We start from the raw sequence: 17,244 nt of genomic DNA on the forward strand, positions 1-17,244 counted from the left end.
AAAAATATACTGTTATTCGATTGTGGTATTTTGTTTAGAAGCGCGCTTTTAACTATGTGCTGTCGAAGACTAGGAAGGTTGTAGACACAATCTACAATGTTAACATGCGCATGCCCTAGCAGTTTAACAAACGGTCAACAATTTATGTATTTTAAAGAAGTTCAGTGATGGATTCCACCTCAAACTCAACGATGGAGGTATCGACTAAGGAAGATCACTCAGATAAAGTAACGCAAGTCATACAGTACACTACTGTGTTATTACCCTGTAATGCTCAAGGAGAGGATCACAGAATTTCGTGCTCACAAGTCACAAGCTAATTGTTGTCAGCTATTCCACAATGATCAACATCTTGTTACCTGCTCTGATGACAATACAGTGGCGTTATGGGTACCAACATTAGGTGACATGTTATCCTATATCTCAGGGTTTGTTGTGTGTAGGATGCAGTTAGTGGGAGGAACCTGACATCCGTTAAGGCTCATGAGCACAACGTGGTGTCTTGTAGTGTGGATGAAACCAACAATAGGTATGGTGTAGAGTGGTAATCATTTTGTACTTGTCACAATAAAATTAATAGCGGTCTGTTGTTATTTATTGCATGTGTCGAATCATCTATGGTGTATAAGGTGATGTCCTTCTGCCTATAATAGTGGCAGACTGAGTTGATAAAAACCATCATGATCTTCTGCTCATAAAACACTTATGCCTTGCCATATCCTGGGGCCTCCGAAATGTTGGGCGAATGACTGGAGCACTCACATTACTTGCATGTGCACACCTCACTCTACTTCAAGTGACGTATCCACCCACCTGTGATGCTGAGTACCTACCTATATATATATATATATAATATATATACTTAAACCAGATGAGTGGGCCCATATATGGATAGATAATTAATAGGGACCCAAGTCATTGACCTGGTCTATAGTATCAAGACACCCTCTGCTACAGTGAAAAAAAATGATTGAGTGAGTCCTGTTGTTGGCTTGCAGGCCAACGTGAGAGTCTCTATCATACCTTCAGGGGTAGGTTTCCTGCCATTATAGCCATATCCACAAGTGGTGTATGTGTTACCTGCAGCATGTGCCCAGAACAGTGTACAGTACCATAGAGGGTACTAGTCTGTATAACTATAACAATATATGGTCTTTAATACTGTGTTAACTGCTGTAGAGTATTGACTGGATCTTGGGACAAGTCAGTGTGTTTATGGGACATTGAAACTGAAACTAAATTGGTCAGTATTTACACATACTGTTAGGTACAATCATAATGAAATTTATTTTGATACTTGAAATAACTGCCAATAAATTTTTATCGTACATGTTTGCACATGTATAGCACTATACCCCTGGTGTGTAAAGAACAATATTTATTGTCTTTCATGATCCCTTGCAGTGGTCACAGGTATATGATAGTCTGGTGACTTGCTGTTGTCTTGGAAGTTATGTTGTATCAACAGTTGATAAATCGATCTATCTTCATGACCCTGCCTCTGGGCAACTCATCTCAACTGCTAAAGGTTTGTTAGCTATACCACTACCTTCAAAATATTGTATTTTTGTGTATTGATGGAATTGAATTATTGTACATTGAACTGCTCATTTCTGGGATTAAATTTCACTGGCAGTTTTCAATAACTCTATGGGTATAACACACAGGACTCAGGCACACTGCTTAAGTGACACGTTTGTATATGCTATACAATTTGCTGGACCCATGATAAATTAAATCACATACACACTTATTCACAGGTTAAAAACAAATCAAAGCATAGCAATACCATCAACACTTGTAGTAGCATTCACATGATATAGTTGCCAGCACAAAATCCATACAATTTGGCAAACCATTACTGTGTCTCATCATTAGCAATTGCATCTTGTAATGCTACAAGATAGAAGTCAGAGAGCTTGTTACCAGGATCACTGTATCCGTGGGCTCTGTATTCTATTAAATCCATGCAAAGACACCGAGCTCTTTGGGTAGTGTTTTTCATTATTACTCTAGTACGAAGTTCAGAGATGATGCATTCGATTCCAGTTGGATCTGTCTCTTCAAGTGGTTTGCCATTATCCTTCAACTGTTGACAGAGGCATTCAATTTCATCATCATCACAATCGTCATTGTTTAGCATGAACCGGCATGCATCCAGGATGGCCTTGCCAATAAAATTCCAGCCCTTTCTGTTTGAAGAGTGCATACAATAGTACATGTCACTGAGGAAAGAAAAGATTGCCAGCCACATTTCAATAGATTTCACGCGGACTTGTTTCTTATCATCGAAATTTTTATGCAATAACGTCACGATAGTATTTCTGAATTCCTTCGTCGCATTTTCGTGTTCTGCTAACATATTGGCTGGATAAATGATCATTTTGCACACCATGGCGCCCAGTCTGGTAGTCTCTTTCGATGTAGTAGCTGCCCCGTATACCAATGACGCGACGGAAGAGACTTCTTTGGGTCGTTTGGTGAGATACGCCAGTGTCATCATCCCAAATTTCGCTCCGTACTGGTTGAAATTCTCTTCAGTCAACGAATAGAGGTATTCCTTCAGTTTGTCAAGATTTGCTGGTGCGTCTACACCTCTATCTTGTGTGGATTGTTTCCCTGGTCCACTGTCTGACGCGCGTCTAATCGCGCTCGAGCCTCTACCCATTCCCACCTGTGCCATGTTGTTCCTAAATGATACGCATTAATAGGAATTACGTGATAAGTGTTATGTCTCAATCCCTTGGGGTATTCCCCCGTAGCCCTTCTTGCTAATAAACAATCATAATGGTATTTTCCTTAATTTTTCCATGCCCATGCACAACCTGACCTAGCTATTGTGTTGATGAGATATGTGAATAATATTCACATGTACACTGGTTGTGTGTTTTGTACTCTCATATAACCATGGTTTTCTTCTTCAATGATATTGCAGAGACTGAATGAGATTGATTCAGTACTATATGTGATGCTGTGCAGAAAGCCATCATTCTACTTGTCTCACCCTGACTTTCTGTGCATGTGGTGATACAACGTATTGCTGGTGATATCAGTAGACACCTTCTCTATTTCAAAAATCTAATTTACTGCTCAGGAGCACTTTGGGTTCTTTATCTCTAAATTTGTCGGTAAGGACCTCCCAAGGACAAATAGCAAGAAATTTGCAGGGAAATGTCCCTTTTCTTGCTAGCCTTGTAAGGATCTTGCACACTTAATACAGGGAATCAGGGGTCTTGAAACCAAATTTTTGTGGAGCATGCAGAAAAGATCCCTGATGTGGACATACAGCAATGTATGTAGTATTTCGAGCCATTCTCCCATGCCACTACTAGTAGCATACAACACATAGGCTAGACATGCTGTATCGCTTAAACGTTGTTGCTAGTTCTCAGAAAATTTCCAGGCGTTATAATAATTGTCATTTCATTGCTTGTGTACATAGGAGTGCCTTCGAATTAGTGAGTTACCAGTAAATAACAGCTACTCTTTTTAATGACTAAAATGGTAACTAAGTATAATATGCGCACATACACAAAATACAATATGATTGGTTAGAATATGATATGAATGTTGATATTGTTAGTTTACGGAGGCTCCGTTACGCATGTGGTATTTGTTTGTGTGTGTGTGTGTGTGTGTGTGTGTGTGTGTGTGTGTGTGTGTGTGTGTGTGTGTGTGTGTGTGTGTGTGTGTGTGTGTGTGTGTGTGTGTGTGTGTGTGTGTGTGTGTGTGTGTGTGTGTGTGTGTGTGTGTGTGTGTGTGTGTGTGTGTGTGTGTGTGTGTGTGTGTGTGTGTGTGTGTGTGTGTGTGTGTGTGTGTGTGTGTGTGTGTGTGTGTGCATGGTTAAGAAGAATGGCTACTAAGAGGAATCACTCTCATGTTTTTTGTTGCAGGTCATTCCAACACAGTAATGGGGTGTTCATTGTCATCTCGAGGAACTGAACTTTGTTCAACTTCCATGGACAAAACTGCTAAAGTTTGGGACACCCGAATGTTACATATTCTTCTCAACCTAAAGTATGTCTGTCTCTTTGTATATGCTGTGAATTAAACAGTGCTGTGATGTTGCAGGGGACACATTAATGTTGTCAGTTCTTCTTCTTTCTCATATGACTCTCACTATGTGGCCACTGCTTCATGGGATAAGACTGTACAATTGTATGATATTGCTACTGGAATATACAGGTATGTGTGTAAATACAGTTTGTAAAAAAAATATCTTTAAATGGCTGGGTTGGCCATGCCAGCAACAGCTTGTATATACTGAAGTTGTCTATCAATGAGGTAATAATGAAGTACACCTTTATAAGCTATGTTTGGGAGCTACATGGCATGGTTCATCGGAGAGTCGATTATCCGCACACCACAGTGACTGCTCAATTAGAGTATTTTGTCAATAGGTGTATGCTTTATTAGAGTAATTGAACAAAACTCTCAATATACATCATTGGATGTTTGATTATACGTACTATTCAATTATACGAACACCCATCCTCCCATATTAGTTCGGATAATCGACTCTCCACTGTATTGGGGTCATAATGAGGTAGTCTCATTAATAAGGCCATGAAGAACACCTTGGGACCTACGTACTTGACATGCTGAGGTGGTCTTATTAATGATGTAGCCAATAAATGAAGTGTCTAGAGGTTCTATTTAAAATTTCGTACAGCTGCTCTCTCTAGTTTTCCATACATGTGATTTGTAGTAATTTAAGCTCCTATTATTGATCCATTCATTTGATGAGGAGTACCTCACATCACAAGTATGTGTCACTTCTATTTCACTGTAGGAGTGAGGGACCAGCTATACTGAGACATCATGAAGGATCTGTTAGTTCTTGTGCATTCAGTAGAGATGGTAAGCAGGGCTCAACCCAGAATATTAAGCTGTGGGGGAGGGAGGCAAAGTAAGCCGCTTTGGATTCTAGAGGGGTCTGGGGGCATGCTCCCCCAGGAAAATTTAGGTGTAAATATACTCAATTTTGGTGAAATTTTACTGTGATGTCATTGAATATTGACCATTTGATTATACAGCTTTGGGATCGATTAAACCTTTCCATTTCTCAAGACTTTAGGTATAAACCTAGGGGGGGGGGGGAATAGCTAACCCCTGTGTTTCCCTAGATTAACCCCTGGTAAGGTGATCGCCACTTCAATCACAACTGATAGTCCCCCATTTCTCACAGGTTCTCTGCTAGTGTCTGGAGGTTATGACCTCAACATCAACGTCTACAATACTGGAATTAATAAACTCAAACTGGGACTGAAGGTATACATTATTTAGCAGTATATTAAATGGTAGCTACTACGTACGTACCTCATAGAATTTTGTGATTTACTTCTTTTGATATGATACGTATGAAAAGTACGTACAGTGGGACCCCTCAAAAAGGACACTTTCACACTTGTAAATGCACGGGTTCATTATGGTGTACTTTATACACCCCTGAAATTAGGACATCACAATGTTTCTTGATGATAATCAAAGTTTGGATCCACACTATTCCTATGGTCTTGCAACCAGTTTCTATTGCAAACTCTTGCTTGCATGTACATATTAATAGCAACATTTTTTTAACTGATACCTGTGATTGTACATTAGGGTCATACAAGTTGGGTGAACTGTGTCTCCACTGGAGAGGACAGGAAATGGATAGCATCTTGTAGTAAGGTATGTAATACCATCCATGGATGTATGTACATGCACGCACACACATGCACATGTAACTTAAGTGTTGTCATCACTCAGGATGGTATGGTAAAAGTGTGGAACACTGAACACGATGCTGTGGAGCACAGCAAGCAAAAGAAAAAGAAGAAAGTATTTGGCATTGACATGGCCAGAGTGAGTAGCATCATGTTTATAATGAAATTGTTAATGAGGATTGGACACCTCATAAATGGCACACCCAAAATATCCATTAACTACCTTGATGATTAAAACACTAGTGGTTGGTCCCAGATTCAACTCTAACAATGAATTCTTCGTATCGTACAAAATTTTGAATACGTTATACAGTGGATCCTTTCTCAAGGAACATACATTTTAATTCCATTTGTAAGGTTCTCCAAGACCTCTCTGACTCCATTTTACCTCTGGAAAAGGACAAGATAAAATAGTTGGTCTGAGACATGTGCATGTGAATTTTGTAGTTGCTCAGCTGTCCATGAAATTTCTATCCTTGGATTTACTTGAAATTACAAAAAATGAATGATCCTCAAGTAGACTGGTCTGTACACTGACTATAATAGTGCACCCCCTCATAAATTGGTATTTATATAGCAAGGTAATTTTTGTTCTGAGGTCTTCTCGAGCCCTGCATCTTGTGTGTCAACATTTTCTTAACACAATACTGTACACAGTGTACTGCATGTTTCCTTCTAGTGCTACATATGTGGAAAACAGTTTGCCAGATGTGAGGAGCCATCGGAACACATGCAGTGTGTCTTCTGCCGACTACGCAACCCATCAAGAACGTTTATGGATCAAGTAGTATAAAACTATGACAACAACAACAACCCGATCACTTTGACAAATATGTATATAAAAAGTGCAATGGATCATATACCATTTAAAACAGCAAAAAAAGAAAATCACAATAGTCATAGTAGCATACGATATATAGTTATAATATGTATGTGACTTCTACTACATGAAATATAAAGAAGCTAAATTCTCCTAGTTAAGTTCTCCATAATTTACCAATCTTTGACCAATCAAATATCTACATGAAAAACAACCATTGCATAAGCAAGCACACACCATACACATGTTGATTACGTACTTATCGTTTTTGACTTTTTGATACATCTTGCGGCACTGTTTGATCACGGAGTGCATCAGGATCGCAAAGATTAACAGTAAAGCGATGGCTGGGTAAATTGTCCTGTGTACAAAGTGTTGGAATGGATCTGATACACCTGGAAAAGAATAGGGTATTGAATACATTATTAGAATAAAAATTACACTTTAAAAAAAACTACATACTCTCAATGAATGCTTGGATATAAGCCACAACTTCAAAACAAGTTACTACCACTGCTAAGTGACCGCCTGTTTTAAGCACCTACCAAGAACTATTGTCATCAATTCAGCAAGTACATAAGGTATGGCAGCTGTCAATGATAAGCCCATGATGGCAGGGGCAGCTAGCTCACTGATGATGAAAGTCAAGTCTATGTTCTTCACACCTGCAGTGTATATCTGGAGAAATATAGTAAGATGTAAAGACTAGTAACATTGGTTTTAGTCTTACCCTTTCTAAGGTCCGTTTTGTTTGCGAGTTGCCCAACCAGATGGCACCACACAGACACTTCAAATGGAGCAGGCCTAAGGCCCAATCCTGAGAAAACACAACCACAAACAAAATCACTTATTGATCCCAACACAAGTGCCCATCTGCAAAAAACCTGAAAACTATTACGATAGCAAAAACCAAAGCAAATTAAAAGGTTACTACCAAAGTATGCCACAAACACTATTGCTGCTGCACTCACAGTGGTGAGGCTGATGACAGGGTGACGATCTAGTGGTACTCTCAGTGGTACGATCACCACTAAGTCACACAGTAGTCCCAGTAGCAGTGGTACTGCAATGAACAGTAGAGCACCAGCCACTACAGCCTTGCAACCCTGCCAAGGATAAAAAAGATAATGAAAACTGTCCTGGTTTGCTTTTTATCGACATAAAAGTGTGCCAGAAAAAAATACTGAAGCAAAACCTAATCCCACAATACATAGGTACACATACTATGATGCTCCACTTCAACAATTCTGACATGAAGGATCTCATGCCAGCAGTGGCATACTGCATTAGGGTTGCAATGCACTTTATCAATGCCCATATAAGGTAGAATCCAATTGCTGCTGTGTAAATCTCTGGTGCAGAGAAGATGCCAAACAAGGATAGAATACTACGACCCAGCAGAACTACAATAGATGTATTTAGTAACAATCAAGTGGTAAGGCAGTACAAGTTACCTGGTACACTCAAGATGAGGGCACTAAAAATAGCTGCACTGGCTATTGTGAATGTTAAAAATCCAATCATCTGCAGACAGAGACATGATAACTTCTGTGTACAGCAAAGGTGTGCGTGTGTGTGTGCGTGTGTGTGTGCACATGTCAGTCAGTCAGGCCTCTGTGTTCATGTGTCTCAGACTCTGCACATGTGTACTTGTGCAAGTATCTCACTAACAACTACTTACTCTTAGCCTGAAATAATATGGTCGTAGGTACGGCTTAAATGAAGCAAATCCTGGTCCGGGTAATTGCGGCTCTCCCTCATACGCTGGCTTGTCATAACTGAGATCAGGAAGCAACTCACGGATCACTGTACCACGCATGCTGACCACAAAACCCTAAAACAGTTTAATGGTACACACAGTGAACTCAACTAGTAGTACTATATAATTGTGTACATACACAAGCACACAAAACTGTGGCTTACCCCAGTTTGTGGAAGATCAAGGAGATATGACTGAAGAGAACTACAACAGGTTATACATGCTCAAAACAGGTACATGAAAACTAATAGCATAGCAAACAAGCTATACAACAAGTTCTACATGTGTTTTACATGAATACAAATAGGTTCATTAATACTTACAATAGTTTAGCTGCAGTATGAGCCCATGTTTTAACTATGACCTTCAGGACAGCTCGAGCATTGCCATGTTCCAATAAAGTTGGCAACACAAAGTGAAGTAGTAGCAGCTCCAAATGGATCTCATGTAGTGGACCAATATTACTACAATGTAGAGAAAGGATAACAGATACTCTACAATTGAAAGCATTCATACTGAGTTCTACAATGCATTATAGAACTATTTTACATAACAAAGTGTCTAGCATTAATACAGCATTCATATTACAAAAAAGGACAGTTAAATTCCCATTTCCACCTCACATCTACCACATTATGCATCAAGGCTGAAGCATGATATCCAGCAATAGCAAGCTGGCTGTAGTTTGCGTACACTATGTTACAGTCTAGTCAAATACACACCTGGGTAGGCTGAGGTTGTAAGGTAAAAATCCTGGCCATAGTCGTTGTAGCAAGGCACATGGTAGCCATAAGACCAGTAGTACACTTGTGCCAAACATCAGCTATAGTGACAAAGAAACGATGATGTCTAATTCATTTTCCCTTATACCAAAAGTGAATTTTACAAATGTGAGTGCGTGCATGCGTGCGTGCACACACGCATGTATAGTATACTATCATGAAAACTTACAGAAGACATTATAAACCTTCTTGCATGACGAGTCATTGGAAGATTAATCATCTAATGAATTAGTACAGATAACATTTAGGGTAATACACACACTACTCACTCACCTCTTGTACAGGGTGGAAATTTTGATCATTCAAATTTCTCAAGAACCACAGCACTCCTGGCCTCAACACCTACGGTGAAAGGCAATAAATTCAGTTAATGTCTTGTAGTGGCATATCCAGTTACATATGACTACCATACTGGTGGAAAGCATTACAAGAAATCTTCAGTGAAGGACAACACAGCAGTGAAACTTTACCAACCTACCTCTCTGAGTAACATCACTAGTGAAGCAAAGTAGAAGATGTACACCATCCCAGCAAGCCAATGAAAGAAAGTTATCGTTCCTGACGAAGACAAGTATTGGTGAGTGTATATTTAGTGAACAACTTTCTCAGTGACAGAAGCACCACCCACCCACCCACCTGGAGTATTTGCAAGACTTTGCTGCCTATCCTTCCACATACTACCAAACAGTGACTATGGAAAACCAACAAGTTAATACTAGCACAAATCACATGCACAAGTCACTCACAAAAGAACAGATATCAATCCACCATCCACACATCAGTGGGAACACTCCAGCCTCTACTCCTAGCAACAGTCCAACCTGTGGAGTGCAGTGTCAGGCTTAAAATACTGTGTATATTATAGGCACTGAAAGAACAAGGGTGAATATAAAAATCCAGTAATGGACAGCAAAACCCAATAGATTACAAAGGAAATTCAGACTCTGTCTGTCTGATAACACATGTATTTCATCACAAAGCTTTCACAAAACATGCAGTAATTTTCTGTACTCCTCAAGAATGTTTTTTTAAAGTGCTTATGAATAATTATTGCAACAAAGTGACAGAATATGCAGAAACCAAAATTACCAACTGAAGGTATGATTGGTACTGGCAAGAGTTCATAATATATATACTGAGGAGAGTATCCTATTCTCATATACCCCTGTAGAAGGGCGTATCGTGAAGTTATGACGTAACGACAAGATGTTGTGGTTTGTGACGTGCAAGCAGCCGTAAAAGTGCAAGAATCGTTAGCACCATTTCACACTCGCGACGCTCAGGATAGCCGTATTTGTGAATGGCCTAGCAAGAAACGCCTACGAAGCAGTCTTAACCCATGAAGGAACGATTGTAGTTCGGTGAGAAATGCTTAGAGCTGGAGTTAATTTGGTTGCTAGCGACGTTGTTAGGCACGCGTTCAATCGATACCATGTTCAACTAATGACATCATTAATTATACAAAGAAAAACGGGCGAACCCAGAAGTGTTAAATCATAACTTCATGATATGCCCTTCTACAGGGTGTATCGTGAAGTTACAACGTAACTTACGGGGGTATCCTTCTACAGGGTGTATTATGAAGTTGTTACGTCATAACTTTACGATACGCCCTTCTACAGGGGTATATGAGAGTAGGATACTCTCCTCAGTATGTATAATTATGAACTCTTCGTACTAGGAGTAACTTTTTTTCTTTCAAAAGCCAAGCAGAGTATCAACTTAGCTATCTATATTTCAATTTTGTTTTTAAGTTTTAAGCCCCACATAGTGGGACGTACAAAAAATATTCATTTCATACTCATTATGTGTCCTCCTCCACGGAAATCTTTAGTAAAAGGCGAAAGATTTATTCGCTCTGAAGGAAGACCAGAGTAACGCATATTACAGGTCGAATGCTTTTATACACGCTCGCGTACGATTCACTTGTGGGTTTAAAATAAACGTTAAAACATCGTCATCGCACTTAAAGTGCTTCGCGGCATCGTATTCATCACGACGTTTCATAGCATCAGTTTACCTTCAGTGAGATGTACACCACGCCAAGGAACATTTTCACTCTGCAGAGATCACGAAAATGCGTAAAAACAATAAGTAAGTTCTCGTTTATAGCACTCACCTTAGTAAATACAGGGAAGTGCAGAGCCACTGGTGTGTATTAAGGAATTAAAACCTTCAGAATCCAGCGAAACCTCTTTATAACGGACTGCGGAAACAGCCGCGCACTCATAATAAGCCTTTTGTTTTGCATTGTCAAGAAAAGGGTACCTATGTTGCAACAAAATCTCAAGCACCTAGCCCATTTAAGAGAGGTTCCACTGTACAACTCAAGAACAAACACACAATGTATTCAATGGATACATATATAGCAAGAATAAACAAAACGATGATGACATAGCCAACAAGGAGAGCATAGACGATGTTGAACGGTGACACTCCAATCTGTTAGAGAATAAGAGACTGGTAATGATACATACTGTTATGACACTCACATAGCTCCATACGAGGGTAATCTTACAAGCTATCTTGCCAAACTTGTACGGGAGGTATCCTGCAAGAAAGGTAACAGTATACAGTTTTAAATGCTACTAAGAATTTAATCACAAGATTATCCAGCTTGGGAATTGCATAACATTCTTTCAATATAGTACAGCGGCGTAGCCCTCATAATTGGCAATATTGTGCACCTTTTCATAAAGCCATTAAACTTTCCACGTAAATAGTACTCCTCAATACATGTAGATATAGTGCCATGGCTGATTTGACCTTTGGTGACCATTTTTGTACAGAAAATTGATCATTTTTGTCTTTAACTCCCTGAGGCAGTAATTAACTTGTTAAAAAATGGTACCAAACAAAAGATCTTGCTGATAGAAACAACATATGATCATAACTTTGTAATGAAATTACCTATTGGCTTCAAATAAAAACCAAGTTGTTTCTATCAGCAAGATCTTTTGTTTGGTACCATGTTTTAACAAGTTAATTACTGCCTCAGGGAGTTAAAGACAAAAATGATCAATTTTCTGTACAAAAATGGCTGTAAAGGTCACCAAAGGTCAAATCAGCGATGGCACTATATCTAAAAATACATGTATTGAGGAGTACTATTTATGTGGAAAGTTTCATGACTTTATGAAAAAGTGCATGATTTTTTGGTTGTGCCGCTATACTAATACCTCGACTCACCAAGTGCAAAAATGATGACAGAATTTAATAGGATGACCCACAACACATGTTCCTAAAAAGGAAGAGAAAAATAATTTAATTTCCAGATGAAACTTTGTTAAATACTCACCAGAAACTTGAAGGAGCCATCCAATCCAAGTAGCTGTAAACAGGTAAGTTAGTTATGTAAAGATTGAGGATATGTACCTTATCCCAAGTGAGATCTCCAAGGTTGTCTAATTCATTGTTCAAGTCTGTATAGAAAACAAGACAGTAGTGTGCATACATAGTTGGTATATGGGAGGATTTCACAGCAAACTAGAACATTTCCTTGCTGCAATGCAGTGGATTTTCTCTTTAAGAGGTAAATGTATGGAGCCAGACCTGTTGGTACCAAAATGCTTGCTCCTATTTTTGAGAGCTTACTGAAAACAGGTTCTACAGTACAACTAATAAAACATCATACACAGCAATGTTTGGTGTGAATGCTGCAAAGTGAATAGTGTGCGGAGATCATTTACCTCCATCTCTAGCAAGACCTGCAAGGGCATCTCCAATGTGACCATGTCTTCGCTGTCGACGAAAATCCAACTAAAACAAAACAAATAAATGCAGTCATGAGGTGTTACGCACATATTCAAACAAATACACACACTATGTTACACTCACATATATGTACATACGTAACATGAATACATAACCTGCAGACAGACAAACACACACAGGTACACTATAAGTACATGTGCTCACCCACATGTATACATATAAACACACCATGTCCTGGACTTCATCATTCCTGAGTATATTAGGAATCCATCGATTGTGCCGGTCTGGCATATCCAGGTTCCTCTCTCTGTCAGCCTGTCTGTTCTGTTCATGCTGCAACACTCGTTCATCCTTCTTAACCCTTTTCAACTCATCTTGGAGATCTCTAATCCTCTTAATGTGCAACTAAAATGCAACAAGAACAAGCAAATATACAAGAAAGCTCTGCCATGTTGCTCTGATATAAACCACACAAGCAAGTCATCTAATATAACAAAAAAAATTCTGTAATAACAAAGTACCTGCTCTTGTGCACTCATTCCATCCATGTTTACATCAGTTTCTTCTTCTACTTTTAACACTCTAAACAACTTTGCCTTGTGCTGCTCATGCTCCTCGATGGTACTCCTAATCTGAGACTGTAGAGCATCCAGTTCACCTTGTAGTGCTGCTCTATCTCCAATAGTGAGTAGTTGAGGTGCAGGACTGTTAAATATTGACAGTATGCGAACATCTCTCAAGTCAAATTGTCCACCAGATGAATACAATCCCCGATAAGTTTTGGGAGGGATTTTAGTCTTTTCTGTTGCGATGTATTGCTCCAGTTCTGCTCCATGTGAGCGTGCCTCGTTAATGCGTTCTTGAGTGAGCCTTGTTGGAGGTGGTTCATCTTGAACTGCAACTGGTGAAAAGGAATCAAACTCTGGGTCCACCCATTCTTCAGGAGGGAGGCCTTCTTTTACACGAAGAAAATTATTCATCTGCCGTTCCTGCCATAAAACTTCCCGCTCCCTAACATGCTTCAACAGCTGTTCAAATCTTCTCTGGGGTGTTGACAGTTTGTGATATAACTCCATTTCTCGATACTGCATTTCCTCCAATGGAGCATCAAATCTCTTTGACATAATCTGCTGTAAAATAACCACTTGAGTTTGTATAAGCTCCTTCAAATCAGCAGTCTGCCGGTTCAACATCAGTCTAGTTGGGTGGGTGGTACGGTGAGTACTACTTTCACTAGACAATTCCATTTCTTCATGCATCTCCTGCAGTCTAATTCTTGATGCTCGCTGTCTTGCTTGCTGTAAGAGACGCTGATCGTTCTCATGCCACTCAGGTCCCTTTCCTCCACCAACTTGGTCCTTTAACCAGACTAACCCAACAAACCCGACTAACGTGACTATCACCAGTACTATCCCATAGACACAATCAACAAACCAGTTGTCTCTACAGAAATTGTAACAGGACAATAAATGGCAAAGATAACAAATTGCATGTACATTAGGGCTGAGCGATTCTGCCATTTTAGTATCACGATCGATACTAAAGCCACTATTCATGATACTGTTCACTATACTTACAAATAAGTCAGGTGCTACATAGTGTATTGCTCAGTATGCCTCAGTATTCCTGCAGGAAGTCTTTAAAGATAGCATCAAACTAGCCACTATCATCCTTGTTTACAGTAACAGTTATTGTAACACATGCTTTGAGGTTATGTTATGGTGTTCACACCTCTCTGCAGGGGTAATCAGGTTCTGGATTCTTAGCCTAGTACTGCACAACAAATGGATTTTTAATGACAATAATGTACAGGCATGGCATCATGATAGTTAATAACAAAATATCGCGATATTGATACTTTCAAAATATCGCGATATATCGTTAAAATGATAATATCGCTCAGCCCTGATGTACATACACTTTTATGGGATCATACATCATGACCATCAACATGCATGTACAACGAAACCAAGACATCTTGGGACAAGTGTCCTACTTTTCAGGTAAGTCTTAATAGAGTTATTGGACCTTAACTACGTCATGTGTTCTTATTTTGAAACCTCCACAATAACAGATTCCAGTGTATGATCAGTTGTGGGGCCAGAGCTACTGTATTAAGTGTCTGGTGTCATAAGTTTAGGTGCACATTCCAGTGTGATATATATGTAGGTAAGCACAAATGCACATACACACAATATGTTGATACAACACATGTAGTAAGAAGTCCATACTGTGTCTCTTACATTGATAGTATAGTTATTGGTAGAGTAGTGATGGACCAAAATGAGTCAAAGAAAAGGAACTTGTAAATCCGACCTGTGCAATGACAGAACCAAATTATTTGTGTATTACCTATACATTTCACACACAATGATGTACCATAAAATTTGCCTGTACATGCATGAACGTGCACACACATGTGTGTGCGTGTGTGTATGTGTGCACACATGCATGTCTGTGGCAGTAGTACAGCAGTAATACTCATCACTATTATAATTCACAGACTTACACACACAAACTGGTACAAAGAGTAACCAGATGAAGGCCACAAAGCCGAGGTGTGCCCACTGCTTGACATTACGGACAGCACTGTTACTAATACCACCTACTAAGTCCGATACTGACAATCTGTTCGGCATGTCCGACCGATAAACTGCAAACACAAACAACAACACAGTAACAATGATTACAGGTAAAGTGAATAAACTTCATTCAACTTCATACGTGCATGATCAAGCTAGTATTTGCATATGTAAATGATTTTTGTAAATACGTATGTAGCAACCCTAATTTTTTTGTACAAAGTTATATAGCTAGCTGCCTTTCACAAACCCAACTTCACCATATACACCAACTATATCACCTCAGGATGTCAAATTGTTGCTACTTACTTGGAGCAAATGTGAATTGATGATTGCATACTTCACAATACCTGCAAGTGAATATAACAGCATTTATACAGGATGAAATAGCAGAGTGTACAAAAATTAATTTTTAAAAACTCTAGCACATGTACACAACTCAAGCAAAAAGTATAGCAGAGACAATATGTATGAGGAATCAAGTGTAAGAAGTTAATGTTTGTATAACATTCTCAGTAGAACTTTTCTATTCCACATATCTCAATCTAACAAATTAAACAGTCACTAGATTCCAGGTCCCATCAACACAAAGAAAGATATTAAGAAAATAGGCAGTAAATTGTAAAATACAAAATCCTGGGGAATGTCCCAGACTCCAAAGCATTAATGTCAATGTCAGGATTATTAATTTCAGGACAAAGGTCAGATGAAGAAGTTGAGAGTTCAGTTAAAGCCATGCATCACTTTCACCTGTAAATTTTGTTACATATATACACACACAAGGCATTCTGTCAGATACATACATACCTAGAAAACTACAGTTTAAAGTGCTACATGTATGTCGGCAAAATTATACCACTTGAAAACACAACTGCTCCATTTTAGTTCAACTATTTTACTTTACAGGTTCAGGAAAACCATTGATTGCCTACATCACAATTTCTGGTACTGATCTCTAGCACAGGCAAACATATACACATATGGACACACTACAAACCATATCTAGACAGAACCATCTACACATGTATAAACAAAACTTACTTTTTCCCACTGTGTTTTAACCACTGCAACAAGCTAAAATAATAAATAACATGTATAATAACATGTGATGTGTATATAGCTCTGAAGGCATACTCGTTTATTAACAGAGCACTAAATTCTTATCACACAGACCACAACTGGACCTGTTGACCGTTCGGCTAGAATTTGTGGTGTATCACAAGTATTGCAACATTCTTACTTAAGATGGCCAGTTATTTGAGAGGGGTTGAGTCTTTCTGAACAGCTGGCCAAGTTACACTGTACATTGAGCACCTCAACTATGGCACAGCTGCACAAAACCGTAGTGTATTTATTACGTGTGCAGTATACATATAGAGACCAGATAGTATGATGCAAGAATTGAGCTGTATTTTTATAATGTATAACTAGTGTACATGTTAGGTGCAGTGTTGCCTAGTCTTGCATCACACAGTGGCACATTCCTTTCATCAGCCTTACAGTACATATGTACTTCTATTTGCATAACCATGTACATGTACACAAGAAGTTCTAAGCACATGGAACTATTTGATAGTTTTTCAACCGTCAGGTGGCCTGCCAATAACTAACTTTTATCCACGTTAATAAAATACATGCAGTACATTTCTTCTTTACAAACTAACAATTGTACACCAATAGAATTGAATAGATCTGTGGACACATGCAATGAGTCGTTTGTGTATACAACTCTAACACCATTGTATAAGCACTCCACACACATACACACATACCACTCCTGATGTATATGTCCCATACTGCCAGTACACATACATGGATGGAATAATGGGTTGGGTGGGGTAGGTCCTGATCTGCACACTCGACATATGTCTACACATAC

At 39.0% G+C, this 17,244-nt stretch overlaps 3 protein-coding genes and 1 non-coding gene across 4 annotated transcripts in view; 1 reads left to right on the forward strand and 3 right to left on the reverse strand.

The window, feature by feature from the left end:
- The first annotated feature begins 10 nt into the window (after positions 1–10).
- On the forward strand, positions 11–6,604 carry LOC136263958 (WD repeat-containing protein 88-like). The gene is made up of 12 exons (XM_066058628.1): positions 11–227; positions 280–390; positions 444–529; positions 1,180–1,243; positions 1,405–1,528; positions 3,894–4,017; positions 4,072–4,185; positions 4,793–4,860; positions 5,189–5,271; positions 5,605–5,673; positions 5,752–5,847; positions 6,388–6,604. The coding sequence occupies exons 1-12, from the start codon at positions 168–170 to the stop codon at positions 6,499–6,501; spliced, it is 1,113 nt and encodes a 370-aa protein (XP_065914700.1). The 5' UTR covers positions 11–167; the 3' UTR covers positions 6,502–6,604.
- Positions 1,730–2,726, reverse strand: LOC136263959 (CBP80/20-dependent translation initiation factor-like). The gene has a single exon (XM_066058629.1). It carries the CDS (start codon positions 2,681–2,683, stop codon positions 1,859–1,861), a length of 825 nt encoding a protein of 274 aa, XP_065914701.1. The 5' UTR covers positions 2,684–2,726; the 3' UTR covers positions 1,730–1,858.
- The window catches only part of LOC136263952 (E3 ubiquitin-protein ligase MARCHF6-like), an 11,146-nt gene continuing 428 nt past the window's right edge, over positions 6,527–17,244 (reverse strand). Inside the window, exons 2-32 of the mRNA XM_066058618.1 lie at positions 17,138–17,234; positions 16,407–16,439; positions 15,675–15,715; positions 15,293–15,436; positions 15,027–15,099; positions 13,305–14,226; positions 13,012–13,188; positions 12,759–12,828; positions 12,445–12,491; positions 12,368–12,400; positions 12,259–12,310; positions 11,562–11,620; positions 11,431–11,511; positions 11,189–11,217; positions 11,090–11,129; positions 9,816–9,890; positions 9,706–9,760; positions 9,548–9,627; positions 9,343–9,411; positions 9,239–9,289; positions 9,010–9,110; positions 8,611–8,751; positions 8,452–8,491; positions 8,210–8,362; positions 7,983–8,052; positions 7,753–7,931; positions 7,500–7,634; positions 7,259–7,345; positions 7,074–7,206; positions 6,788–6,923; positions 6,527–6,727 (exon numbers count right to left, since the gene is read on the reverse strand). Coding sequence (XP_065914690.1) covers positions 6,682–6,727; positions 6,788–6,923; positions 7,074–7,206; positions 7,259–7,345; positions 7,500–7,634; positions 7,753–7,931; positions 7,983–8,052; positions 8,210–8,362; positions 8,452–8,491; positions 8,611–8,751; positions 9,010–9,110; positions 9,239–9,289; positions 9,343–9,411; positions 9,548–9,627; positions 9,706–9,760; positions 9,816–9,890; positions 11,090–11,129; positions 11,189–11,217; positions 11,431–11,511; positions 11,562–11,620; positions 12,259–12,310; positions 12,368–12,400; positions 12,445–12,491; positions 12,759–12,828; positions 13,012–13,188; positions 13,305–14,226; positions 15,027–15,099; positions 15,293–15,436; positions 15,675–15,715; positions 16,407–16,439; positions 17,138–17,234 — 3,449 coding nt within the window. The 3' untranslated portion in view covers positions 6,527–6,681. The remainder of the gene's footprint in view (positions 6,728–6,787; positions 6,924–7,073; positions 7,207–7,258; positions 7,346–7,499; positions 7,635–7,752; positions 7,932–7,982; positions 8,053–8,209; positions 8,363–8,451; positions 8,492–8,610; positions 8,752–9,009; positions 9,111–9,238; positions 9,290–9,342; positions 9,412–9,547; positions 9,628–9,705; positions 9,761–9,815; positions 9,891–11,089; positions 11,130–11,188; positions 11,218–11,430; positions 11,512–11,561; positions 11,621–12,258; positions 12,311–12,367; positions 12,401–12,444; positions 12,492–12,758; positions 12,829–13,011; positions 13,189–13,304; positions 14,227–15,026; positions 15,100–15,292; positions 15,437–15,674; positions 15,716–16,406; positions 16,440–17,137; positions 17,235–17,244) is intronic.
- Positions 10,829–10,947, reverse strand: LOC136265271 (U5 spliceosomal RNA). Its single transcript, XR_010705465.1, has one exon. It is a non-coding gene; the product is annotated as a U5 spliceosomal RNA (small nuclear RNA).

This window comes from Dysidea avara, chromosome 8 (assembly GCF_963678975.1).
Source record: "Dysidea avara chromosome 8, odDysAvar1.4, whole genome shotgun sequence".
In the NCBI taxonomy this organism is placed as follows: Eukaryota; Metazoa; Porifera; class Demospongiae; order Dictyoceratida; family Dysideidae; genus Dysidea; species Dysidea avara.